Here is a 26,725-nt window from a genome sequence, read left to right as displayed (position 1 = left end):
TATTTGAATTGTTCTGTGCCTCAGCACAGGTGAGGCTGGGGCTGGGCTCCTGCTCGTTCTCCGCAGAGGGGCCTGACTACCCCAAGCACAGAAGCAGCTTCCTCACCCCACTCCCTGCAGTGAAAAGCCACAGAGCAGCAGCCATTTGAAAGCCTGCATGTGGCAGTTGTGAATCATTAGCCAAAAAAAGCCAAAGCTAATTTCAAATAAAGTGGAAAGTAACTACAGCACAATAATCTGAGTGTGCTGTTCAGATCACATTATATATTTCTCAATCCCAAGGGCCATAAAAAAACACCTGAGCAGCCTGGCCACCTGCATAAAGCACATACATGTCCTAAAGGATCAGGTTCTATAAATCAAAGTATCGTTTGAGCTGACTTAAAATAAGCCTCTTTGCAACACCTTAGAGCCTGTGTGTGCCAAGTGCAGCAGCAGAATCTCTGTCAAACCCTTTGGACAAAATGCCAGACTGATTTACATTTACTGAAAAGAGGCAGGAACAGACTCACAATGTTAATTCCACTGTTCTGGACTTAACATTTGTGAGTGATTGGCCCATTGGCTTCCTTCTTAAAATCTGAGCACTTCCAGTGGAGGTGGCCCAGGTGATGGGATGGGTGACAATGACACACCTGGCTTGTTTTGACAGCCCTTTCCAACACAGGCCCGGAACAGATCGGTCACATCCAACAGTCAGAAGCCCAAGGGATCAGGAAGCACCATATGAACAATCATTGGGATTCCTGTGCCAGTGAGGCAGGACACAAAGGGGGGCTTGCCCACAGGTTACTGAAATCACAACAGCTTTTATACCCATTGAAATACTGCAGCTGTACTCGGAACAGCCTCAGACATCTGGCACACCAAGCAGGATTTTTCCCTCCTACTTTTTACCTGACAAACAGCAGCCTGAAGTGAACTGGTATTGTCTGAACAGCTAAAAAGAACTGGAGTTGTTTTATTTACTGAAGGATAACAAAAAAAAAAATAAAATGTTAGATGGGCCTCCAGAAATTCACTGTCCTTTACCATGGACATAAAGGACTCCTGTAGAAAAGGTTTCCACCTCTATTCATTTTTCCTACACTAGCACTGGGGGGACTTTTATTTCTCTGTCCCCTCAGATTAATGAGTTAACTAGCAATTTTTAAAATCTCTGTACTGAAGTCAAGAATTTGCTACCTGACCATGTAAAGCTAATTTCTTTCAATTAAAAAAATAGATAACAATTAAAACGTCAACCTGAACCTCTGCCAAAAAGATCTGACCAAACTTCATCTGTCGAGGTTTTCATTTCTCAGCAAGCAGCTCTTACTCCCAATGCTTCATCTGCACAAGGAAAAATGCCTCATCCAGACCAAACATGCCTTATATCCAACAGCACAAGTTCTCCACTGTGTTCTTTAAAACACGCTCCCAACAGCAGCAGCCACAGCACAGTGCCCTGCGCCAGAGCATGGCTGTCTTGCTGTCTTTCCTGTCCCTCGGAGGAAGCCCTCGGCTGCTGCCCCACCCTCTCCCAGAGGTGGAGACCCACAGAACCTGTCAGGACAGGCCCCACCTGGAGCACTCGGCATTGGCACTGTCACTGCTGACACAAAGGACTTGCTGCCACGTTTCCTCTGGAGTTCCTTGTGTTGCTGCCTTAACAGCGTGAGCTGGAAGCTCTGCCAAAGGATTACACTGCACTAACATATGATACTAAACCAGACAACCCTGCTCCCACAGCCTGGAAAAATTCCCCATCCGAACCACAAGAGTTCTCAGACCAACCCTGCAAACTGGGCTGCTCTGCATGGACCTTCCCCTTCCCAAATGCCTTTTCTCTGAACTCCCTAGTCCAGGAGAGGAACCACAGCTGGTCCTTGGAGGGGGAAGGGAGCCTTGAGCACAGCCATAGCCTTGTTCATCTACAACTCTGCAGGTCACCATGGCAGTCTGCAATCCCAGCATTTTGATTTGAGAGATGGGAATACTGCATCCCACGTTTCTGCACCACTGAACACCACTTGCTGGCAGACAGGGGATGTGCCTGGGAGTCCCAATGAGCTCCCACTGCTGCACACTCCCACTACTGAGAGTCACTGCCTGTGCTTATCCCAGTGCAGGGCCTTGAGGGAGATGGGGGCAAGACATTTCTGCTGACAGCACTGCCTACAGGAAACAGTGCCAGGCACAAAGATCCAGGAGGTGACTGGAAAAAACTAAAAACAAACCCCAAACCCTCAGCCAAGAGACCAGAAGAAGAAACCATGAGATCAGTGACCAGTACAAGAGAAATGGCTTGGCCCCATTTGTGCCTTTGTCGGTACCTTACTCAAATTGAGTTTGGGTTTTTCTTACACCACAAACCCAGACTGATTGAAAAATAAATGAGATTCCTTTTGATGTTCAAACAGTGCATCTCTCCTCCTCTCAGCCTTGCTAAAAAACATGCAGAGAAGTGTGCTCAGTACCTTCACTTGTCACAGTCACAGTCCCAAAGCACCTGCAGGTAATCCCTTTCCCTTTAAGCATTTCCCACACAGAGACGTTACTATATGTCTGCAGAAATGGGTCACAGAATTTCAAGCAGACAATGATCAGAGAGCTGTAAGATGTTTAAACATTTGGTTGTTTATCTCTGCTAAGTGACAGGGTATTTTAATCAGCTAGATGTAGCCCGACCTCAACAGCAACTGAACCCTAAAATAATCCCATTAACTTGGGCTCTTTATTTATTTTTCTGATCTAAATAGAATGTTAATTAAAACTAACAGGCAGAATCTGAAGGCACTCGGGCAGGGGGAGAAGATCATGCAAAATGAAGTTGTCATACTTTGTCATATTTTAAGGCAGTCTCTCAGCAAGTCCTAACTCTGCACATAAAGAAATGATTAATCACTTCAAATAGCCATTCCACAGTGGCACAGACAGGTAGACAAACCCTTCCCATCAGTAAAAGGGAGGACAGTGTAAATGGAATATACAACCAGCTTCTGCCCACCTGCCTGCCTCAGACTCCTCATCCTTCACAACAAAGGGCTGAAACCAGGTCAGAAAACGTGAGCTGTACACCAGCTTCCCCAGCAAAAGACAAGGGACTAACAGGAGTCTTTGCCAGCAGGAGGGAACTCAGTCAGAGAGTGCCTGAGCCATGGGACACACTCTGCCCTCCTGCCCCTCCACTCCCAGTTCCAATCAGCCACCTCTGCAGCCTGACCTCTGGCAGTACAGGGACAAGGGACTGAGCACTAACAAGGCTCTAACAAGTACCCTGCTGTTCTGTTGTCCTAATGAACCCACGGGGCCAGGAACTTGTGCAGTAGCCATCTGGGACATTCAGAGCAGAAAAACAAACCCAGTTTCCAAGCCTTGCCCATGTCTTGGTTATAAACAAACCCCCCCCTCTACAGAGTTGCAGACATTTGCCAGTTTTATTGGCATGAAATCTGCAGGCAAGTGTGGCGAGGAAATGGCCATACCAAATCCTGATGGGTCCCTGGGGGGAGAAAGAACTGAAGGGAGAGGCTGCTGTGGAAAACAGCGAGCAGGAGTAAGGCAGAGCTGCAAGCAGGACATGGGAATAAAAGGAGTTTCCTGTGAAGAATTCTCCTGAAGAAAATGCAAGATGAGTGAGCCAAAAGATTAAATGGCAAACAATGAAAATAGCCTGTGAAGAACCAATCTGGTATTCTACCAAGCAGGTGAAGGTTGAGTGATGGTACAGCTTTTGAAAACCATGAACCAACAGATGGCAGCTGGGGAGCCACCTCCCTTTCTGCTCAGGAAATCCTGACAACTGAGGTACACAGCTCAAATCTTTCCTCAGGAAAGGCACCCAGGAGGTAACTCAGCAGGATGTCTGGCAGCATCCCCTGATACTGCTCCACAGAAGAACCAGCGCCCTTTAGCTGTGCTCAGAGCAAGGATGCACATTTCCCCAAACCCCATATCCTTAGGGACACGATGAAGACTGAATTATTGGCACTGCTAACACTTCTGGCATGAGAAAATCCCTTATCAGAGTTCAGCAATAGAGTCCACATCCCTCAGGCTGTAGATCAAATGCTCTAGGGAAATGCTGACAATAAAGCAAGCCTTTCCTTCCCCTCTGCTTCTTGGGAATCATCAAACAGAGCAGGAAAAAAAAGGGATGGATCCATGACATGCTGGGTGGAGGAGAAAGGACAAAGCCATTTCTCCTCTTCACTGATGATCTTCAGCTGTTACATGAAAGGGGGATTCAGGCACTCTGAAACTGAAAACACTCAATCCTCCTTAGGAAAAGCTTCAAACACTCTCTCAGATTCCTAGGCCTGAACCACTACTGCATAAATAAAGCATCCAAAAGTTGTCTCATTTTTCAACACAGAAGTGTTTTACCTTGAAGTAACTAGAAAATACCTAAAGGGATCAGATATAATCCTTCATTTTACTGGACTAGTGGAAGAGTACATGAGTACAGTGATGGAATTAGGTTGGGCTATGTTAATTTCAGACTCTAAACTCTGGGATTTAAACCCCCATACTCCTCCAGTGAATACTGTGCTCCATTCACAGTCAAGAGGATAGCCTGGACTATCCCCTGGTCTCAACAGGTCCTGTTCACCTCAGGAACTGCACACACAATTCAACTACAACTTAACTGTCATTACACACAAGGCAAAAAACCCCTCAGATGATGGGATTTATGTTCTCTGAACAAAATGCAGAAATCGACTGCACCTCAATGCATATTGCTAAAATGGAACCATCTGGCCTGGGAGATGAGTCACTTTCAGGTGCTCTCCTTAGGGCAGCAGGGAGAGCTGCACTGCTCCCTGCTTCCACACAGCCTGGTGCCATGCACAGCGCTGTCACCCTGCCTAGTCCTCCAGGCATTTTGCCAATTTTGAAAAGGGACATGCACAGAAAAAAAAATATATATACTTATATATTAAAAATCCAGACTAAAAAAGCAGATGAAAAACACACATCTACAAAAAGTAATAAATAAAGAAATCCTGCAAAAATCCTCGAGCATAAAAGAAAAAACCCTACAATCTAGAAAATCAAACGTACCTCAAAAAAACCCAAACCCACCACATTTCAAGGCAGACAGAGATGGCTCTGCATCTTAGCCACTTCCATGGCTGTGCTAAGGAGTACAAAAACAGCCTCTGGGGAGCAAATAGCAACCTTCTGTTTACAAGAGAAGAAACTGCAGAATAATCTACTTTCCAAAAAAACAGGAGTTGAAAAAAAGATATCCCCCTAAGGCTCAACTGCCAGGGCATCAGGTACCTGACTGATAAGTGAAAATGTTCTGCTAAAACACATCAAAGATAAGCTGCCACAGCCATTTCTACTTCCTCGGGGAAAAAAGCTTCACACTTTGGGTTCTGCAGGCTGGAAGAAAGGTGATTTAAGGAAGTTGTCCCTGGAAGACACAGAAGGAGATACTGGATCAGTAATGTTAAATGAGAGGAAAGGAAAGTAGTCAATGGACTGCAGGCAGGTTAAGGGCAGTTTGAACTCACAGTTTTCTGTAAATCTGACTGAGGTGCATCTTCAGACTTACTTCCAGCCAAGATGACGTTTGAGGCTGGAGGCAACAGGTTCCCAAGCGAAAGGGACACATGGAAGAATCCAGCAAAACCTCAACAACATGGTCAAAGTACATATGTGCTGTAGCATATTCCATCTCAAAATGCAGAATTCTTCATGATCATTAAGCAAACCCCTTGCCCCTGAAATAGCCACCAAAGTGTAGAAAACTGAAAGAAAAAGTCCACTTAAATTTCAAACTTTTTTTTTTAATGTCTTAAAAAGGTCACAAGATTTCTTTCCATCTTATTAATAAATTTTATTTGGACAAGTAGAGAACAACTTGTATCACAACAGCTTTTAAACAACAAGATTAGACTGCAGCACTCCAAGGAGGCTCACAGATATGTACAGTATATGAAGAAAAAAGTTGCACCTTCAGAGCTGATCATGATCAAGTTAAAAATACCTGACTTAAAGTACATGTGCTAATAAATTTCCTTTAGGTCATGACCAGCATGAAAATAATTAGGACACAGGTACTCAGCAAAGTTTTCTGCTAATGGATACAGCAATATGCTGCATTTAAGGATTAAAATCAGATTCTAGTTTAGTGTTAGCACTGAGCCCTTAAGAGAAATCCAAATTTCTACTTTTCCCATTTACAAACATCAAAGCCATTCCCACTTAAGGGTGTGCCCAGCTGCACACAAATCAAGTCCTTGACTGATAAAAACTTTAGGTCTAATACTGGAGGTCTCAGTCCCTGTACAAACTCGCCTCTCTGGCCATCCCGCCCATCAGCTGCTACAGAAAATACTTGCTAAGTTAACTCCTCAGGAGAAACAATGCAGGTCTCTGGAAATCATCACATCCTTTCTACAATGAAAATGATCTGCCAATTCAAGTTTCATTTGTTCAGGAAGACAGAAGATTTAAGGCTTCGGTGGCAAAAATAATCCTCTGAGCAGTGTTTTTCTAAAGTCAAGCTGACACAGGTATGCTTACTTTGCCTTGACTTAAAATCCCTGGTTATCACATTTAGATAACATCCACCTGTTAAATCTGGCAAGAAATCCCTTCTTCCAAAGAGGTTGCTCTAAATCAACCATTTTAGAAGCATTTGAGGATAGTTGGTTTAATTTTTTTTTTTTTAATTATAGCAACATTGGGAACTTAGTAAGTTGATGAAGCAGTGCTCATGGCATCATCCGCAATTTTGGTACTGGCAGGGTGGATGCTTGCAAAATACTTGACATCACTGTCACCATCCATTTGAAGAGCCATAATTGTTTGTTCCACAGCTTCTTGGTGAGAGTTGGCAGAATTCAGGAAATACTCTGTAAGAGAAAATGCACAAAACTTATGGGAGGAAAGGACAGCAGATACTTCAATGCCAGCCTTGGTGTACCCTGTGAGAAAATACACAATTTCAGAGGACAGTGCACTCTTACAGTCCAACTGGAATACTGAGCAGGCACACAAGACACTTCCAAATATATCTATGAATTCACCTTAAAAAATCATTTAATGTTTCAGAGTACAGTTGCTCTAATGATGTTGCTCAAGTACAGCCCTTCAGTATAAAAGGGTGACAAACTCCATGGCCAAAGAGGAAGGAAAAGCCTGGAAGCAACTCCAGATGAGAGTGCTTGTATTTGTGACAGAGGAAAGATACCATCAAGCCATGGCCATGCCACTCCATTTCCCTGCCAGCCCTGCCAAGTAATTATCCAATGATAGGCCTAAGATAACATGAAATAAGAGTGGAAGAAGTTCCAACGTTCAATGAACTACAGAACACAAGGTGCATAAAAGCAATGTAACTACAAATGGCTCACAGGAAGATCAGCTGAGATCTGAGGTTTAAAAACTCCTGAATTGATTTTTTAAATCTGCCTTTCCCAACCTATCCACCCTCCCTAATCATACACAGAGCACCTCTGAGGCAGAGACAACCTGCCATAAGTTTAAGTAGTGGCAATGCAGAAGGGAGGTGCACTATCCATGTGGGGGACACAAAAAACACTAATGCCACATGACAGCAGGAAGAACAGTGACATCCTTGGCACAGTTAACAGAAGATAAATCTGCCCATCAGCTGATGCATCTCAGCTGCCTCCATATGCTTCCTCAGTCAGCATGCACAAGGCAGCTCCCAACAGCTCAGCAGTCCTCAAGCCAGTGTATGGTGCTGAGACTGGAAGTGACCAGAAATGGATGAAGTATTCCAAGTATGGACACTCTGCTGTCTTAGAGAATAGGCTAATACATCTAATGCTGCTTTCCTTTAGAGTGCTTTGGGCTCTGAGCACTGCTGACTCTTCTGGCACCTGCAATGCACTGGAGATGCTTTCCTGAGCACACTCTGCGATTTGAGAGTTGCATGTCTTATTTCCCTGAGGAGAATCCAGAGAAGCTTTCTTCCCACTATTATCATAAAATATAAAGACCAAACAACAGCCATCTCTTCTCCCAGTGAGAAAGCAAATGGTCGTTTATATTTGTGTATATTTTTCTTTCTTATTCTTATTGCACAGAACATAAACCTTTATTTTTTTAACTAAATAAAGGGCACTGTTCAACAGCTTCACAGATGCTAGTTGCTCACTTGTGCTTTCTGATGACACCTCTACCAAGTAGCTCATTCATGGAAAATGACACCAAAGGAATAGGCTGGCATATGAGCAAGAACTCATTTCCTCAGCACTACACAACAGGAGGCTGGACACCATAACAGGGTCATAGCTCCATGTCAGCTGAGGTAACATCTCACACTAAAGACACAGTGAAAGCAACAGCATCCCACATCTGATGTTGCTTCTTCTTTCCCAGCTATATTTAGGAAAACTGAGGGACAAAAAACCCCTATGCAGTCAGCCCATTGCAACTCCTCCTGCCACTAACCTTTCTCTAAAAGGGTTTGCTTCAATGTTTTTGCGAGAAGGACTCGAACATTTGGAACCTTGTCAGATGCCAAGTGTAGTAAGTGTGGCAACAGATGCACAGCAAACTGGTCCATGGGCAGGCAGTCATCTTCACTGATAGTCTGGCAGGAACACAGAGGCAATTTCATTACATTTCAGCACAGGGAGGATGAAATCTCAACACATAATCAGAAACCTGGAAATCCCTTTTTTCCCTTTTATTTTTTTTTAATCACTGTACCACTTGAAAACAGGAGAGAAAACAGACCTTTATAATCCTTCTCACAGTTAATGTAGTCTTTGTTTAAACTACATACTATACTGAGGCAAAAATGGTTAATAGCAATAACAATTCTCTAAATAAGCTCAAAGCTCACATTTCTCCAAACACTTTAAAGAACTGTCCACGTGGGCAGCAGCCACAGTGGCTCCCAGTCTGCACCTCTGCTACAGCCTCCAAATTTGACCATTTCCTTGGGATCCCAGCTAGTTTAAACTCCTGTTGGTTTTGCTGAGAATGCATTAGTTTTGACCAAGCTGCACAAGCTGATTGAAGAGGTACAGGCAGCACCTACTCATTGATTTCTAAAGATTTATTATACCAATCTCACTTCATGCTGAGCAACAAAGTAGCTTCCCAATTCAGACATTATTTTGCTACACTTGTGCTCTATATTCAATATCAGATTTGATGACCTGGTGCTTATATGCTGAGCTAAAGATGCAGTCAAGCTCATCTATGGAGAAACAGAGAAAAAAACAGCCATGAAACTACTCCCTTGGAAACAATGCTCTCAAATATTCACCAGTATAATGCCAATGGACAGCTGGAGAGTTCTAGTCCCCTTAATTCTGATCACCACCACCACTCAAACAAAAACAAAAAGCAAACAAACAACCCAACTTCCCCAAACCCCCAGAATATAAATGAAAAGACATTTCACCTGGCAAATAAAGACAAAAGTCTGCCGACCAGACCATTTGGGGCATCTACAGAACTTTTCAACAAGTTCATTCATGAGGTCTATCACGAAGGTTGGCGTTGAAGCCATGTACAGCTTTTTCACCATTTCACTAACCTTGAAGAAATGAGAAGGGGAAAAAAAGTGAATAAAAAATTACCTCCTGACCACCAACACTCAGAAGTCTGACCCCTAAATTTATTCAGATTGCTTTACCAGCTTGTAGGAAATCCAGCGGACAGAGGACACTTTGTCTGCACAGAGGCTGAAAGCAATAGGCCGCAGGTAGTCATAGATGTCCCTGGCACTGTACAGGTCTAGGAGCAAAATCAGCTGCCTACAAGATGGAAGAACAACCAAAGAGAGTATATCACAGTAAGAAAAAATACAGCTTAACTGGGTACCATCATTTATATGACAACACTTATCAAATATGCAATGTGGCCATAATGAAGTTACTGGGAAGCAGAATCTATTTTTCAGTTGCCATCATCATCTGGACTGTGGGTCACTTCCAAATGTCAAGCTGACAATACAACTACTGGGAATTTTTAAGCAAGGGGGACGTGGAGGAGGAGAAGGACCATCTACTAATCAAAAATGAAATTAGGAATAACACTGCAAAACATCTATAATATGATTTTCACATCTTTAAATATCCACAACAACAAAAATAATCATTCTAAAAACCACATACTCAGCCAGCTCAGCACGGAAACGCCAGTTCCTGCTATTATCAGTCACCAGGAATTCCTGAAGCTGATAAAGATACTCTCGTCTTTTGTCAACATGAAGAAGCTGAAACAGTAAATAGAAACTTATATAAAGAGCTACAGGCTACAATCAGCAGACAGAGCAAGAACTTTCCTGGGCTAAACTGTGTAATGCTTAAGACTAAAATCACATGGGGCACTACAGAAAAGAAAACGTGATGAGTCTCTTCTTTTACTCTAAGAAAGGAGGCGTGAATAGTAAAGACAGTTTTAGGATTTGTGTCTCTCAGCTCCAGAAATGAGGCAGTTACAAAGAAACCTCTACAGAAATTTGACAAGTCAGTCATGTAGGCAGATTAGAGCCAAAAAAAAAAATCATATACTGAATAAACATGAACAAAGCTCTTCAGAGAAAATCAAGTAGCAGCAACACATCTCTTGAAACATTTATCCCAGTATTCAACAGATATCTGCAGAGATTCCCACAGAGTTACATGGGTAGGAACACAGACATACCTTCAGGAAGTCATGCAAGTGCTTAAGCACACCTATCCTCACTTCATCTAGGTCCTTCAAAAAGCCATTGAAGACAGGAACTAAATCTCCAGCTGTAAGCTGATCTCCAAGGATGACAGCAAGCTCATGTATGGAAAATGCCAGTGTCCGCCGAACCTTCCACTGCAACACAAACAAATCAATGTTATTGATCCAAAGTGCTCCAGGCAAACCTGAGGGTCAGTATCCAAGCTGGACTCCCAGCAAATTCCACTACTTACAAATATCTTTACAGTGTCTCATGTAACAACTGAAAATTACACTGGAAATTTAAAACGAAAAAAAAAAGGAAGAGAAGACAAATGACAAGGTATCATTTCTTCCACCTCAATATCAAAGAACTATTCAAATATAAGTCATAAAAATATTTTAATTTTCCAGGTGCCAGGAAGCAAAATAGTATTCCTGACATCAGTGCTCTAGCACACATTACTTTTTGCTTTAAATTCTTCAGCATAAATTAGTTTCATGCTACTATTGTCTCATTCTGCTTTTAAAATTAAAATGAGTAAGACATATATCCCACAATATTTCAGCTGGGATATTTTAGCTTCCATAATAGGTAAAGTTTCTTCCACACTTGGCGCCCAGCAGCCCAAGGACCAGTGGAGCTTTCAGATACCCTAAAGTGAGGGCATGTTGTTTAATTTGAGTAATTCTTTTAAAAATAAAATAGCATCTATTCTTTAGCCAGCACTTTCCAATTAGCATGGGCACTGTTCTTTTGCCATGGTTTGGGGATCCAATCATAATTCAGATTAGACTGGTGATAAGTTCTGGACACTTCTGCACATAGGGCAATTTCTTTTTATTTGTGTTTTAAATTATTAGCTGGTTGTTTTTAATGGCTGTAAAGCAGCCTGGAAAACATGAGCAATAGCCATGTATAAAATTACTCACAATGTATCACTGAGAACTGCTGCTCTCACAGAGCAAGCAGCAAGTTCAAGAGAGGTGAAGAAGTCTGAGAATATTTTAAAAAATAAAAAGGGCATCTCCAAAAAAGGAAACAAAGGAGGTCTGGGAAACAACTGTAAACCACAAAATGCAGAAAGCCACCCTCCTTACCACCTGACAACAAGGAAAATGCTGCTATTTCCAGGATTTGTTTTTAAAGCAGCAGTGCTGCTGCATGGTGATAGCGATGTTATTCCTGTATGACTAACTGGATGTGGCACCAAGGCCTGGTGTGAGGCTGACTCACTGAGCTCCAGACATGCCTGCAGGGGCACGTCTGCTCACACAGCAGCACGGCCCAAATCCTCAAACCTAGGAGGCTCCCAGACACTGCCATAAGATCTCAAGCATGCACAGGAAATCGGAAACCTGTCCTCATTTTCCTACTGGAGATCCATCTCCCACTCTAACCTGCCCATTTCTTTACTGACTGAGCACCACACACCCCTGCTTCCTCTGAAACAACCACTGCACCATCATTCCTTGTAGAATAACACCATGGAATGGGAAGCTCCGTGTAAAAAGCACAGCAGCCCAACATCCAGTGAACAAGAGAAACCACTACACAGGTTGCAATTAGTCTTTGTCACATCTCAGAATTTCAGACTGTTCACTGTTTGAGCTCACCTGCATGTCAGATGCCAGAGTCTCGTAGGTGTCCTTCAAGCAGTGCCAGTTCTGCCTGCCCAGGGTCAGTGCCACGCCGGGCAGGCTGTAGGCGCAGTGCTTGGCAATCTCGGTGTCCACTGTTTGTGCGCGGGACGGATCAGTCATGGAGAGATACTGATCCAGCAAGGCTTGAGGTACAACATCCTGCAGCAGGAGAAAGGCACAGAATCCACACCATTTTCACTTACTCCTCATAAGGCTCACTACCATTCCAGGGCACTCTTTTTTCCCCCACTTTTTTCCCCACAATTATAGAATATTATTTAATTACAGTGTCTTAATAAGAGCACAACCCTGTTCTTCTAAGCCTTTTGACGTTTACATTTTTGTAATGGAGTTTCTCACACACTTTTCATGTAAGTAATGATTGTTTTGCATTCCTTTCTAGAGGAAGAGAAATTTGATGGACTGTTGGTTTGCCCAGTGTGACTGGAGAGGTGGCAATTTCATCCTCCAATCCATGGTCACTTTTGAAAGTCTATAAATATTAGAGTCAGAAATAAACTATGCTCTTTTTACCTTAGATGTTTCAGCTTCTGCGTGTCATTAATTTCATGTCCTACTGCGACACACAACAGTTTTGTATCTGTTAAGTTCCACCAAAAGGTTCCAAAGGAACAATAACATGACCGGGGACTATTTGAAAATAAACAACTCAAGAGAGGAGCAAGTGGACAAGTCTCCTTAGGGAGCCTAGGAAATGGAAAGTTGCATTCTACCCTTTGCAAACACTCAGGCTGACATGTTGTGCAAATTGGCCATTTTAAGTCATCCATAAAGACAGGTAAAACAGCAAATGATGTGACTTGCTCAAAAAAACCTTTCTGAATTCTCTCAAAATCTTGAAAAGGTGGAGAGAAGAAAACTAAATTAAAATGCCCTGGGGAGGCAGGGAAATGGAGGGAGCAGACTACAGTGTGTTCAATACTGCTTCCAAACTCCCTGAACAGTCAACAGGGAGAAAGAGGCTTCTCCAGAGACAAAGAGATCTCTGGTGAAGAACTATCCTTCTGTCCACTGAAGAATCAAAGCATCTGACCCAAAATTCTGTGAAAACCTCGTTACTACTGCCTTTGCTTCAGCTGTGTTAGGGATTGACTCTATGAAGGGGTGCACAGGAGCATTTGCCTAACACAGCTGCTGAACAGCTCCACTGACAAGAACGAGTGAGGGACAGAGGTTCCCGCTCAAGGAGTCACACTGATGCACAGTGGCAATGCAATACCAGACTAGGGAACTACAAACCCTTGATACCTTTTGGAAAAAATACCAGAGGCAGTTCCAGCTTAATGAAACACTTTCAAAACTGTTCTGAAAAAAGCTGTCAAGGGGTGGGGGTGGTTCCTCTCAAAACATGTAATAAAAAAACCATCCTGTTCCCTCAATAACCTAAGTCCCACTACAGCATGGTTCCCAGCGAAAACTAAACCAAATGAAACAAGAGCCTGAAGATCTGTGACAACTGTTATCTCATGTCAAAATAATATTGTCATCTCTCATGCATAAATGTAACAGAAGCAACTGCTAAATGAAGCCATTGACTCTGGAAACAAGGACTATTTTAAAACTACTTAATTAAGAGGTATTTAATAGAAACTAGATCATGTCAGAAATGACTGAATGAAAAAGGGGATAAAGGAAATACCCATATATATTTTAAAAAATTTCACTTATTTGCTACATATAAGAAAACCAGAAGTCACTGTCATTTACCTGCACTTTGGATTTTCTTTCTTCTTCAGGGCTGAAACTACTGTTGGTACTCAAATCTGAATCATTATGAATATAGTGAAGTGTAGAATCCATACTCTGTGAAAAAAAGAAAATAAAAGGTCACATAAAAGAAACCCTGAGATTAAACACAAAAGAAATACTAACATCAAGAAGTGCTGTGCTCGCCTCAGAGTCTATTTCTTAGATTAAAGGAATATATGTTTTAATATCGAATACAATTTTGCTGCAGCCCAAAACCAAAAAGTCTGCAAGATAAATCTGCTTTCAATTTCAAACAGAAGCTCCTCTTACTCAGCTCCATTTTGGTTCTTATGGAATGAAAATCACAGGAGAGGAGTACTTTTGAGACTGCATTAAGGAAAATATAGCTAACATATGGGTCCCATTGCTTCTACCCTGAATGGAAAGTAAGAAAACACCTGTAGCTGATTTTGATGGATTTGCTGCTTTGGATTTGTGCTAGAAAATGGTCAAAACAAAGCCACCCTCACACTGAAGAGCAGAACCTGATGAGACTCATGCTGTTGCACCCTTCCTGGAGGTGATTATTCTATAACCTTCTCTGGATAAGCTTCACCTTATAAAACTGAGTCCTACTTGGCCACAGCTGCTGACAAGAGTTGTAACTTCTCTCAGCAGTCCAATTAAAATCATTTTCAGCAATCATTTTAGCACCTTGGCTACACATCTGGGCCTTGAGGAGTGGCAGAGGTGTGATGGGCTGCAATGAGCTGCGCTGCTGGAGGGATGCAGCACCGACACTTTCCTTACAAGTGCAGCTCCCCAAATACAATAGGCTTCGTGTAACAAACCATGAATTCCAAGCAGAATGCAATGAATATCTGGAAAGTTCATCAGGCTGCTGTGTGCTGGGACAGGACAAAGGCATTTTTGCTAGATTTGAGCCAAGGTATCTATCTATTCACAAATGCTGCAGGGTGAGCTCCTAGGGTCAACACAAGCAACAAGAACATGCCTACTTCCACCAGCTGCTCAGATCATTTTGACAACGAGAATTTTCCAGCAAACTATAAACTTCTTCCAAAAAATGCCTCCAGGATACAATCTGTCTTCCTTGGTTCGACTTCAGACAGTTGCTTTTTCCTTCTCCACAAGCTACTTTCATCTAAGCACTGGGCTGCAATTTTAGCTGCCGAGGTATAATTACAGGTGATAAAGAACAGGCAGAGCTGTGAGGCAATTGCATATCTCTGGCACAGCAGTCCACGTCACCTGTCAGGCTTAGGAAGCAGCAGCAAGAAGGTGTTAAAGACTCAAGGAAAAAACAGATTTGCAAGCAACTCCGTAACTAAATGTGTCCAGCAGCACACAGCTCCAACTATAAAACCTCTGGAGGCTCTGGAAACTGCTTCTGCAGGATTTTTAGTTTGACAGTCAATTCCTCCTTCACTCTTTTTTAGCCTTTTGTTTATCTAGGGGTTTTTCCCCCTGAAAATGAGATTATTTTCAGCATTGCCAGTCACCAGCTTTGATGTCTTGCAAATCATGGAATTATGAGGCAGCCAGTACACCCTAGCCACAGTACTTTCCATGAGTTGCCAGTTTGCATGGGACCAGAGGTCGGTCATCCATTCTGTTACAATAAAAGTGACAAGACTCCATCTCACATTCCCTGCTCAGTTCCAAAAGCTTAAGCTTAAAAAATCATACTTTATGGATTGAACCAGTCAAACAACTGAATATAATGGAGGGTGTCAACAGATGGGAACGTTTTTATTCAGCCACTTTCAAAGTTAGATATGCATTCCAGAGAGGAAGAGCTTCAGTAGAGAAGAACAACAGCCATCAGTCAGTATTTAGGTTATGCAGTATCTTCACCACTGAAAAAGAAGTTCCATCTTTTTCCATGCACATACCAAACTTGTGTGCATTGCAGAGAGCCAGGACATGAAAATTCAGCAGGGTTTAGCCTGAAAGCTTCTTGTGTACCAAATGCAAAATCTTTGCCATGGCCTTGCAGATCTCTAAGGCTAAGCCTCCCCTGGCTGCATAACAAGAGCTCTGGGATTGTGCTCCAAAATCTCTGCTCTGTGTCAAGGGCTGCACACCAGGACAGGCAGTGCTGGTGCTTCCTGAGGGAGCAGCTGGCCCAAACAAAGAAGAGGCCAGTGTCAGGGGTCCATCTCCTCCTGGCATCCATCCTATTCTTATTAGAAACTGGGCACAAGTACCAAGTACCTAGAAATAGGTACTTGTGCCAGACAGGAGTGAGAAGGTTTCAGCCCAGTTTCCTTTCTTCCTCTACCTCCAAATAAAAACAGATTCCAATACACATCCCCTTAGCAAACCTTATAAAGAACACAAAACCTAAAAAAAATAAAAACAGTGCCTCCTGAGAAAAAATAAACAGCTGCCCTCAACAAACAAGCTTCATCATGTCCCAGAAATCTTACTGGTCCACTCCATTACATCATTTATTTTCATTTGAATAGAGAATCTCTCTTTAACATGCAGCATTAACTCCTTCACGAACCAGTACAGCTGCCAAAGGACAAGCAGACCGTGGTTTTGCTTACTGGCGTACGTGCAGAACTGTGCAGGCTGCACTCAAATATAAAATGCTCGACAGCTTCACTTCTCTCAAGTGTCCAGTGCCCTACTGACACATTGCTATACCGAGACTTAAAAAAACTCAAGAAAAGACAAGAAGAAAAAAATCACCACCACAACAAAACCCCGACCAAACTAAAAAACCCCAACAACCACCTGTGAAAATCAGAGGTCTCTTCACTGCTAGGGGCAACAGTCTACTTGCTCAACAGATCACAGCTTGATTCCCAGAATTCTAGGTCACCTCTATAATATCTGCTCACTTGTAAAATGAGGACTTGATTCAGTGCCAGTAGCAAACAAGAAACTGACAGATTAGGAGCATCCTCTTAAAGCATAAAACTGAAACATGCAAAATCAACATATACCAGCGATGCGACTGGTTCTTAAATTTTTGTCAGCACTATACTCTGCATACAAAAACATAAAGCACAGGACAGGTCTCTCTGCACAAACACCACCCTCACCACCCCCCAAAATTCTTAAGAATGGAGGATAAATGTACGCTGTAATTTCAGGTAAGCATTAGAAAGAAGAGATCCTAGAATAAAAAAAGCATTTTGAGCCTGACATAAAGGAATTGGAGGCAGGCTGGTGTTTTTAAAACAAATCACATTTGTAGAGTTAAATTATGATTGTGTATCAGCAGCAGTAACCATGTAAATGTCACATTCCTGAACTCCTTGTATGTTTTTGGTCTAGATGGTAGTCCAACAGCTTAGAGAAAAAGTTAATTAAATGCCATCAAGAAATACTGCTCTAATTCAAGAGGAATGAAAATATTTTATACTGAACTGGTATTAACTACTAGACATTTCAAAGATGCTTGTCAAAATTTCATCTGGAAAACACAATTTCAGTAGAAGGATTCAACAAATCACTTGCTCTTGTTTTATGGAGCCTATTTTGGAACCATTGCTATCTGCAACACAACAGCATTTAATACCACCTGAGCTTGTTGCATTATATGCAGTAAATGTAGTGGGTTTGGCCTGACACAGAAAAGAACAGAAAAGAGTATCAAATGCCAGAACTACAGTCAGGTAGGAAACAGGGAGAAGATCTTAAGACGTAAATGCAAAAAACTTCAAGATGTTACTGACTGCTAGAATATTTCAGCAGTCCACACAACATCTCAGTTGCAGGTCCTGCACTTCTCTGATGCAGACCAGTAAACCATAATGAACCAATTCACAGGGAGCAAAGAATGAGAACAAAGCATCTCGTTCTACAGGTTCAGGGAAGGGCACTGGAGAAGAAGATTCACTCATTATCAGTAGGGAATCTATTTTAAGCAAGGCACTTTCACATTAATAAAATGTGGTAGCATTAAAACATCTGCAAATGCAACAGTCACAGAGATTTTAACAGATATTCTGCAACAGAGATTTTAACAGAAACAGTTTAAAGAATTTACATGGACAAGCACAGAATTGGCAAAAACAAAAGCACCCAACACAAGCAATTTTATTTTAGTAGCTAGCATTTCAATAGCATCCAACGAAAGGGAATGCCACACCAGCCAAAAGTAGAAAGCATTTGGCTGCAATCATCCCGTGAATGCAAATTACAGCTCTGTTACTGGAGCCCTGAAAATCCTAGTGGGAAAAAATAAAGTACAAAACTCTCTTACCTCGACAGTGTCACCAATTAAAGGCACAATATCACCCAGTATAGGTTTAAAACTTTGTTGGTCATTGATGGTTAGTTCAGTCTGTGAATCTGTTCCCTTGCCAACACTGGCCATTGTCTCGTCTTGAGGATGCAAACTGGATGCTCTGAGTGCAGCAGACAACACCTCCACTTGTGCTGCAGTACACGAAAGAGAAACACATGAGAGACTAAACTGTAATAAAACTTTTAGCAAGTCCACAAATTCAACTTTTAGACAGAACTGAAAGATGGTGGAGGAACTAGAGGAGAGGTACACCAACTTAATATCATATTGTTAAATCCCAAACTAGGGACAAATTAAGTGCTAGATTAAGACTATTCCTTTTCTAGGGTACTCAACCAAACCATAGTCCAGTGAAATTTGTCCCTAAAGCTGAAATAAACAAACAAACCCCATAACTCAAGACGAATAAGGAGACTGCTGTTGTGGCAGCATCAGTTCTTTAACAATTTTAGTAAATATTAATGATGCAAATAGTTTTTTTGGGGCAGAATATTCCACGAATATTAACTCACAGACTGGGTCATTTGTGGGCAGTGGGACTAAGAGACAGAGGGACGAAGTAATTCAAACAAAGATTGAGAACAGGTTTCGTAATATACAAAGGATTTCAGTTCTGAGAGGTTGTTTCTCCCTCCACATATGCTCATTAAATTCTTACATTTTAATAGCAACTCTAAAGCAAGATCCATATAGAAAGATGCCAGACCCAATACTTCAGCCTTCTTGGATCCTCCAAACAAATAAGAAGGTTGCACTGTGTGATATTCTCTTATTCATCTAAAAAAGGCATTAGCACTTCATATTCTGCTATCTACTCTTTTGGAAAAGATCCAGCAGTTCTGAGGCTACTCTGCTTTCCATCCCTCTGTTTACTGCCAATTAGAAAAAGCTTTGTTGAGCAATGCTCCTTGGCTATAGCCTGACCTGAGATCAGATACCAGGGGCAATCTCAGTTGCAAGTGACACAGAATTCAGTGCAGATTAATCTACCCTGCCATTCTCCTCCTCCTCTTCTTTCCAAGAACGCAGGGAGGAATTATCTCCTCACTTATTAAATTTATCCAGTCATCCGGAAGATCTGTTCCTCATAGATTTTGTCTTCCAAGGTTTCTTAAATGTTCACTGTGAAATTACATGACAACCCATATGCTTCTTTTTAATCCTGCATTGCCATACTAAACTACAGAATTCTGAATTACTCCCTCCAGCATTTTCAGTATGGTTGTTAACAAGTACTAAATAAAGAAAGTTGGACTCATTTGTAGATAGAAGAAACAGATATACACATATACAGCTGTTACAAGAAACAAAAACTGTTAACTCAGCAAAATCTGAGATTAGAAGCCTTAGCAAAATCTAGCAAAAACTGGAAAACACACTGTGGGTTCAGATAAGCAGGAATAAAGACAATTTTTTGAAATACGCAATGCTAACTCTCTAACTCTGTTCAATTTCTGAAAAAATAACCCAAAGATATTATTGCTGTATTAGTGTATCCCTCAACATGAAACAGGAACAACAAACTGTTAAAAACTTAAAGTATAACCAACAAAACACTAATACTTCCACTATAAAACATGTGAAAAGTATAGTTTAAATATATATATTATAATTTACATATAAATATATAAAAATAAGGAAATTTACTGTTTCGAATATTAATAAGACTGACACAACCTTACTCTTCAAGTATTACTTCACTGACAATAAACTTGTGTACTTTAAGACCATGAGAATAAAAAAGATCAAGGTTAATAAATTTTTCCAAAACTTCAATGTTAAATAAATCACCCCCAATACCAGGCAAAATAAGTGGCTATGCTAGGGCAAGAAATGCCTGGCTTATTTCCAAACTATTTTAGAGAAATCAAACAAGAAAATGGAAAATAATTATATTCTGCTGCACATTGAGACATTTTTCTTGAAGATGCCTTTCATGAAGGACAACTTCATGAAAAACGTGCATTCCTCTCACCTTCACTGAAAAGTGAAGAAAGCTTACCCCGACTAGGTAAACACATACTGCTTCAATACTGTTTATGTATTTTCTGAAAAATCCACACAGAGCTAACAAAGATTACTTCTAACAACAAAAGTATCTACAGCAGGTATTGGGAATTTTCCAAGACATATTCCCCACCCATGCCCCACTGTCGGCCTGCATACCTGGACTGCCCTTGCTTAGGGGCTTTAACGGGATGGAGACAACACCTGTCCTGACTTCCTCTGCCTGACCTAGAAGAAATATGACAAAAATGTGCATTTCCTCAGCTTCTTGTCAATTCTACAATCTCAAGATGTGAGGGTGAAGGACAGGAGAAGCTAAACTCCCAAGGATGTCATTGACTGGCAAGTGCCTTCTTTCAGTGCTTATCTGTGACTTCAGTGCTGCCATTCACTGAAAGGTGAATGTCCTGAAGTCCATAAACATCTTAAGGTCCTTGCTAAAAGAAGAGCCAAGGATCGCTGCGGCTCCTTATCTCTCATAAAGAGATTCCCTACTGACATGAGACAGGCAATGGTTTGCAGAAAATCATTTCAAATTCAAGCAAAGGATAAGGCTTCTCCTTTTGTGAATGACAGAGAAATGTTTCAAGAAGGGAATCTCTGGCTAACCAGCTTTCACAACTACCATCAGTAAAACTTGGAGTGTAAAGGTCAGCTTTGCATAAAGCACACAAGTCAGGGAACTGTATTGCTCAGATAAAGTCAATGTTCACTGGATCTTAGAACATGAATTAACTCTTCAACTTTTGCTTCAGGGGAGATGTATTTTTAAACAAAAAAGTATTTAGTCTTGGCTACTGTACCTGCATCCTAAAATAACTGGTACAATCCAATCTGTAAATTCTAAATCATATTTTATCTGGTCTTACTGAATTTCCTTGTTTTCAGGAATTTCTGTCCTTTCAATAAACCTTACTGTTGTTTTCTGTTTCTCCTGATGTTTCACTAGAAGACATTGATGTTTCATTTATTCTTTTTCTTCTTTTTCCTTTCTTTCTTTTTTCTAAAGGATCTGCCTTCCTTACCCTTACTTCTTACTCAGAGGCAAAAGCTATGGGCTGTAATGGGTACACAGAGGAAGTAACTGAAACATAAGAACAGTTTCTTCTCCACTTACTCCTCACCTGTTCCATTAACAACATGTTTTAGACTTTTATTGCAGGCAGCGCTAGGAACCTAACTTACTGTTCTTATAAGGGAATGGGATCAATTGACCCCACATTTGGGCTGGTTTGTCCATATTAGGTCTCCTTTTGGCAAAGGACTTAGGCCACAGTTAGCCTCAGCAGCCTGCAAATCAGGCTTCCTCTATTCCCCCAAATAATATTAAGGAAAGCTGACATTACACGATTTAGCCCTTTCTTACACAGATCATAAGATAAAGGCAGTTGAAGAAAATGTCTGTGGAAAGAAAAATAAAGAAATAAAAACATCTGAGGAAAGAAAAGCAATCTCTGAAGGAAGTGAAGACAGCAGCAACCTCAGGGAACTGGAAAAATGTGACCTGAAAAAACTCCCTGTGATGATTTTTAAAAAGCCGGCATACTTCACAGGAACGTGCAGGTTCCCATCTCCCAGCCTGAGACCTTCCAGGTGTCTGGCCAGTGGATTGGAAAGGTCCTCTCAAGAGGGATTACAATAGCAGTGCTTAACTTTGCACAGCCTGTGTAGCTCTGCTAGCCAGCAGCTTGCCTGTGAGAAGACAGGCTCTCTTTATGTCATTTGCTGAATGCTCAACCACCTATTGCTCAGATTTATCATTTTGGCAATAAGCTAGTTCTGGAAGGAAAACCCCAAGGTAAAGAGTGAGATACAGGTGAAGCAGTTTATCCTTTTTTGAGAACAAGATTAGGGAAAAAACTATTCTATAATGGTTACTGACTACCGTTAAAAACCTGGTTTTGCTGCAGATCTCATCAGTCTCCACACCTTGAAGCAAAGTTCTAAGGCTTGAAACAGAAACCGCTCTATTGAGGTGCACTGAGAAAACCCCAAACAAACCAATACTACCCACCCCCCTACCCAAAAAAACCCCCAACACAAAACACCAAACCCAAACCACACAAGCACGACCAGTGTGTATGTAAACAGCAACCCCTTAGTGTTTGGCATCCAAGACATCTGGAAGATGGGGATATGCACTGAACATGCCATACTCTGGGCTGCACGACCTGGTGATGCCTTTCCTTTGACTCTCCCCATTGGCATGGTACACTCAGGTACTCCTCAGATAAAAACTGAGTTATTCTTTCTCAATATTTCTGCTATAATGATGCAAGACGGTGAGGGGAGAAGCAAGTCACACAACACACAAGGGTGAAGTGAGACATGTGAAGCAGAGGAATGTCAAACCCAGAAAGGAAGAGAAATGAAAATAAAAAAGGAAATAGGAGGGGGAATACATATAGTAGCTGCTAGGGATGAACATCCAGTGCAAAGCAGAGGGTGATGGGAGAAGGAACAACAACAAAAAAAACCACTAAGAAAACCCCAACAAAACCACATTTTTCTGACTCAGAAAGAATAACTGCTGGCTGAACTTCAGCACCAAATCTCCACATCTGCCTCAGCTGTCAGGGACAGGCTCTGAAACCAACTAGCAAAATAGAAATCATCAACCTCCTCTGATTGACCAGTGAAGAACAGCACCCTATTACCATCACTAGATATCCTGCAGAGTCAAAAAATAAAAATTCAGTGTGATCTTAAGAAACTGCAAAAACCCTGTGCCATTATGATTCCACACAACAGGAATTAATTTTCTTCTTTTCATAAATTTCTAAAATGCAAAAAAAAAAAAAAAAAAAAAAAAAAAAAAAAAAAAAAAAAAAAAAAAAAAAAAAGAAGAAAAAAGAAATAACCAAAACCCCACATCAAAAGAAGGCTGCTGAATTTGCACAGTCAAGCATAGAGAGGCAAGGTACAGCCACAGTCAAGGTCATCTGAACAACTTTATCCTACTGACACATGCAAAACATCATACACTGCAGTCCCATTCCCAAACCACACTTCATCACTTCATCTTGTCACGCCTTCAGGATCCTTGGCCAATGTGCTATAGAAGCCAGAAGATGTGTACCCATGGAAGCTCTCCAGTATGGCAGGCCTCCACTTACCCACCACAGAGAACACAGCATCTTCCACTCCCATCCTTTGGCTGGGAATGCAGCAATAAAGACAGGAGCACAGCATGGAAGCAGGAGTCCAGGACTTAGGTGACAGCAAGCCAATGAAGAAAATAAGTGCAAGAAAAAGATCACAGGGATTTAAAAGAAATAAAGAGAGGAAAAAAACCCTCCTAGCTTGCTCAGTCATTGCTGTCAAAGCAAAGCCTACTCACAGTACAAGACTCAAAAACACAATGGCCAGCTTTGCAGAGAAGGGAAGTGCAGGCAGGGTAAGGCCCTATGGACCATTTGGGACCAGGGCTGTTTGGCATCCATTTGTAAGCCATGTATACTGGAAACAAAATTATCTGTGAAATTAGGTAGTTTCATAAAATTTCCATCAAAACAGATTAAAGATAAGCTTTTGACTGAATATTAATACCATCAGTTTGCAACATCAGTTTTAGATTATATTGGCATGAGCAAAGAGACAGGGCTCTGATCTTCTGGATTACCCCCAGAACAAGCCTACCTTTTGTCACAATTTAGGAAGCCTAAGATTCAAAACATGCGTATTGAGTCAGCTACTCAGACTAAAGTCTGGATATCTACCACTTCTATGTTTGCCACAGTGTTTGAGACAAGCATGCAAAATTAATACTACTTGCATTTTGTGTAAAATTAAAATTGCAATTTTACTAAATCGAAACAGGCATGTTGTTAAATTCCAGCTTCTTGAGCATTTAGACTGAATAACAAGAGCACAGGCAAGAGGAAAAAGAGTAGAAGATTAAAGAGGAATGTTTTATGGGGCTTCACTACACAGCCTTGACCAAGTCAGAGTGGGGGAATCCATGGTGCTGACAACCTAGGAACAGTTTTCTTCTACTTAAATGCACAAATGTTGGTCAACAACTCCACAGAAAATCTCCTGACACCCAGTCAAGTAACCAACAAACAAACAAAAAGAATTCCAGAAACCTGCTCTGAAACAAGACATGAACACACATGATAAACAAACTCGTAACACAGGACAATTCTGGATGTACAACTACATGCTTACATAAACCACTGTAATTTATGCATTAAGGTATGTTCTCTAACTACAGACAGAACAGCTTTACAAAGTAAACCTGAACAGCAGTGCAAGCTTCTGCAGTTGGCTTCAGAGATGGGTTATATGAAAACTGAAGTCATTAGCAAGGGTGAAATTTTTTTCTTACCTCTTTCCTTAGTGCCCAAAGCACTCCTAAAACAAAGCTTTATCTGCTGACTTCACAAATGATTAGATAAAAGTACAAAATGGATTTCAGAAAAGTTATTAGCATATCAACCTACTAACAATAAAATTAAGTTGAAAGCAGAATCAGTTTATTCTAAAATATTTCCCCCCAACTTGCCCCTTCTTCTCTTCCTACTTTTCCTGGTATAGAGGCATGCTTCCCCCCTAGAGATTCCAAAATAACAGGCTTCCTCCTTAGTGGTACCTCCAGACTTTCAGACTGTGACACTCAAGCCCAATGTGTCTTAGAATTTATTCAGCATATGAATACCAAGAAAAACCTATTTCCAGTAAGTGCGTGTAGAAGAGCCAAGTCCTTTTAGCTGACGAGGTGTCCCTGAAGTGCTGCTCCACCACCTTGTCACACTTATGAAATCCTTCTCCATTCTTCAAGAGCTTTTAAAATGGAGAATGTGTGTTCACTTCAAGAACTCAGCTTGGATCAATTATCAGCCTGATCTGACAAACTTGTCGCATTAAAGCTGTAAACATGTGACTATGATAACAAAGCCCTTGCAGAAAAAAATGGAGACTAGTTCATCCAAAATCAAACGGATAATGAGTAAAAAGAAAACCATAATTCACACTGATAATTAAAAAAATAAAACCCTCTTAATCTGCCTTATTTTGCATGTATGCTAATTAGGAATAAACTTGCTTATCAACAGCTTATGCCTTTGAACCATCCATTTGATTATAATGTCAAAACAGGCAGTCAGAACTTTATACTGCTAACTGCACATGCATTCAGTTTATAAAAGGAATTATACTCCTTTTAAACATCTTTACACAAATGCAAATTCCCTTTCAGTTGACTATCAATTTTCCTCAATCTCTTTGAGGATGAGGAGAAAACAGTACTTCTGACTTTTAAAACAACTAAGAGGTTAAAGCACAAACTGCTGAAGCAACATATACATATCTCCAAACATTAAAAATGCTTCAGTATCTTTACCATACCTTTAACATCTGGATCGTCTATATGGGGTTCCAAATTTTCTATCATTTCTTCTAATTCTTTCCTTGTTGCCATAGGAATGCTTGGAGACACTGGCATAGTGAGTTCCTGAATTTCTCTATCGAGTTTTATATCAGAAGTCTGCTGAAGCTCAAAGTCAATATCTATTTCAGGAAGTGGAGTCCTCCAAAAATGGAAAGAGTTGTATAATTCCTGCTCTGAAAGAGAGGTTTCCTGTGAATTCAGCCCAGCCTCCTGCACAGCTGTTGTACAGCAATGAGAACTTTGCTCGTTCTCATCTGCCATTTCCCCACAAGATTCTGAAGACAAAGTGCAATGGAAGGATGATTCAGTCTGGAAATCACTTTCCCTCTTGGAGTTATTTGACACTGTATTTTGATCTTCTATGACATTTTCAAGTTTTGTTGCAAAATCATCACTATCATCGCAATGTGAAGACAGATCCTCTGTCCTGTTGTGCTCTTCATCTGTTGTGCCATCTTCTGTGGTCCTGACTTGCTCACTGCTGAATGCCAAAGAAAATGGACATTAAAAAACCAAAAAAGACTTGTTATGCTCTTGAAAATTCCCACACATGCTATCAATTTGTTATTTGTCAAAGCAAATTTATTTACACCATAAAAAAACAGAAGTCATAGAATCACAGAAGGGTCAAGGTTGGAAGGGACCTCTAGAAGCCACCTGGGCCAACCTCCTTGTTCAAGTAGGGATGATCAGAACCACTTGCCCAAGACTTGTCCAGACAGGTTTTGAGTACTTCAGAGGATGGATACTCCACAGCCTTCATGGATAACCTTTGCCAATGCTTAGTCATCCTCATAGTAAAAAAAAAAAGTGGATTTTGATGTTCAGAGGGGACCTCCTGTGTTTGGGGTTGTGGCCATTGACTCTGGTCATGTTACTGAGCATCACTGAAAAGAGTCCAGCTTCATTCTCTTTTCACTCTCCCCTCAGGTGTTTACAAACATTGGTAAGACCCCTCAGTGAGCCCTCTCTTCTCCAGGCTGAAGTCCCAGCTCTCTCAGACTCTCCCCACAGAAGAGATGCCACAATCTGTCACTCTGTGGCCCTTC

The 26,725-nt window shown here is 41.3% G+C and overlaps 1 protein-coding gene across 9 annotated transcripts in view; it reads right to left on the bottom strand.

Annotated features, from left to right (window-relative positions):
• Positions 1–5,759: 5,759 nt before the first annotated feature.
• The window catches only part of PPP4R1 (protein phosphatase 4 regulatory subunit 1), a 63,427-nt gene continuing 42,461 nt past the window's right edge, over positions 5,760–26,725 (bottom strand). For 6 of the 9 annotated variants that reach the window (XM_030965608.1, XM_030965636.1, XM_030965679.1 and 3 more), the window contains 11 exons: positions 25,634–26,157; positions 20,444–20,512; positions 18,233–18,408; positions 14,008–14,103; positions 12,253–12,438; positions 10,630–10,791; positions 10,098–10,198; positions 9,617–9,737; positions 9,383–9,517; positions 8,419–8,560; positions 5,760–6,851 (listed from right to left, as the gene is read on the bottom strand). In XM_030965608.1, coding sequence (XP_030821468.1) covers positions 6,688–6,851; positions 8,419–8,560; positions 9,383–9,517; positions 9,617–9,737; positions 10,098–10,198; positions 10,630–10,791; positions 12,253–12,438; positions 14,008–14,103; positions 18,233–18,408; positions 20,444–20,512; positions 25,634–26,157 — 1,876 coding nt within the window. In that variant the 3' untranslated portion in view covers positions 5,760–6,687. The remainder of the gene's footprint in view (positions 6,852–8,418; positions 8,561–9,382; positions 9,518–9,616; positions 9,738–10,097; positions 10,199–10,629; positions 10,792–12,252; positions 12,439–14,007; positions 14,104–18,232; positions 18,409–20,443; positions 20,513–25,633; positions 26,158–26,725) is intronic. The other 3 variants (XM_030965626.1, XM_030965662.1, XM_030965653.1) reach the window with 3 other exon arrangements.

Source organism: Camarhynchus parvulus, chromosome 2 (assembly GCF_901933205.1).
Source record: "Camarhynchus parvulus chromosome 2, STF_HiC, whole genome shotgun sequence".
In the NCBI taxonomy this organism is placed as follows: Eukaryota; Metazoa; Chordata; class Aves; order Passeriformes; family Thraupidae; genus Camarhynchus; species Camarhynchus parvulus.
Note: the sequence above shows the minus strand (reverse complement) of the source record. Positions and strands in the feature narration are given on the sequence as shown.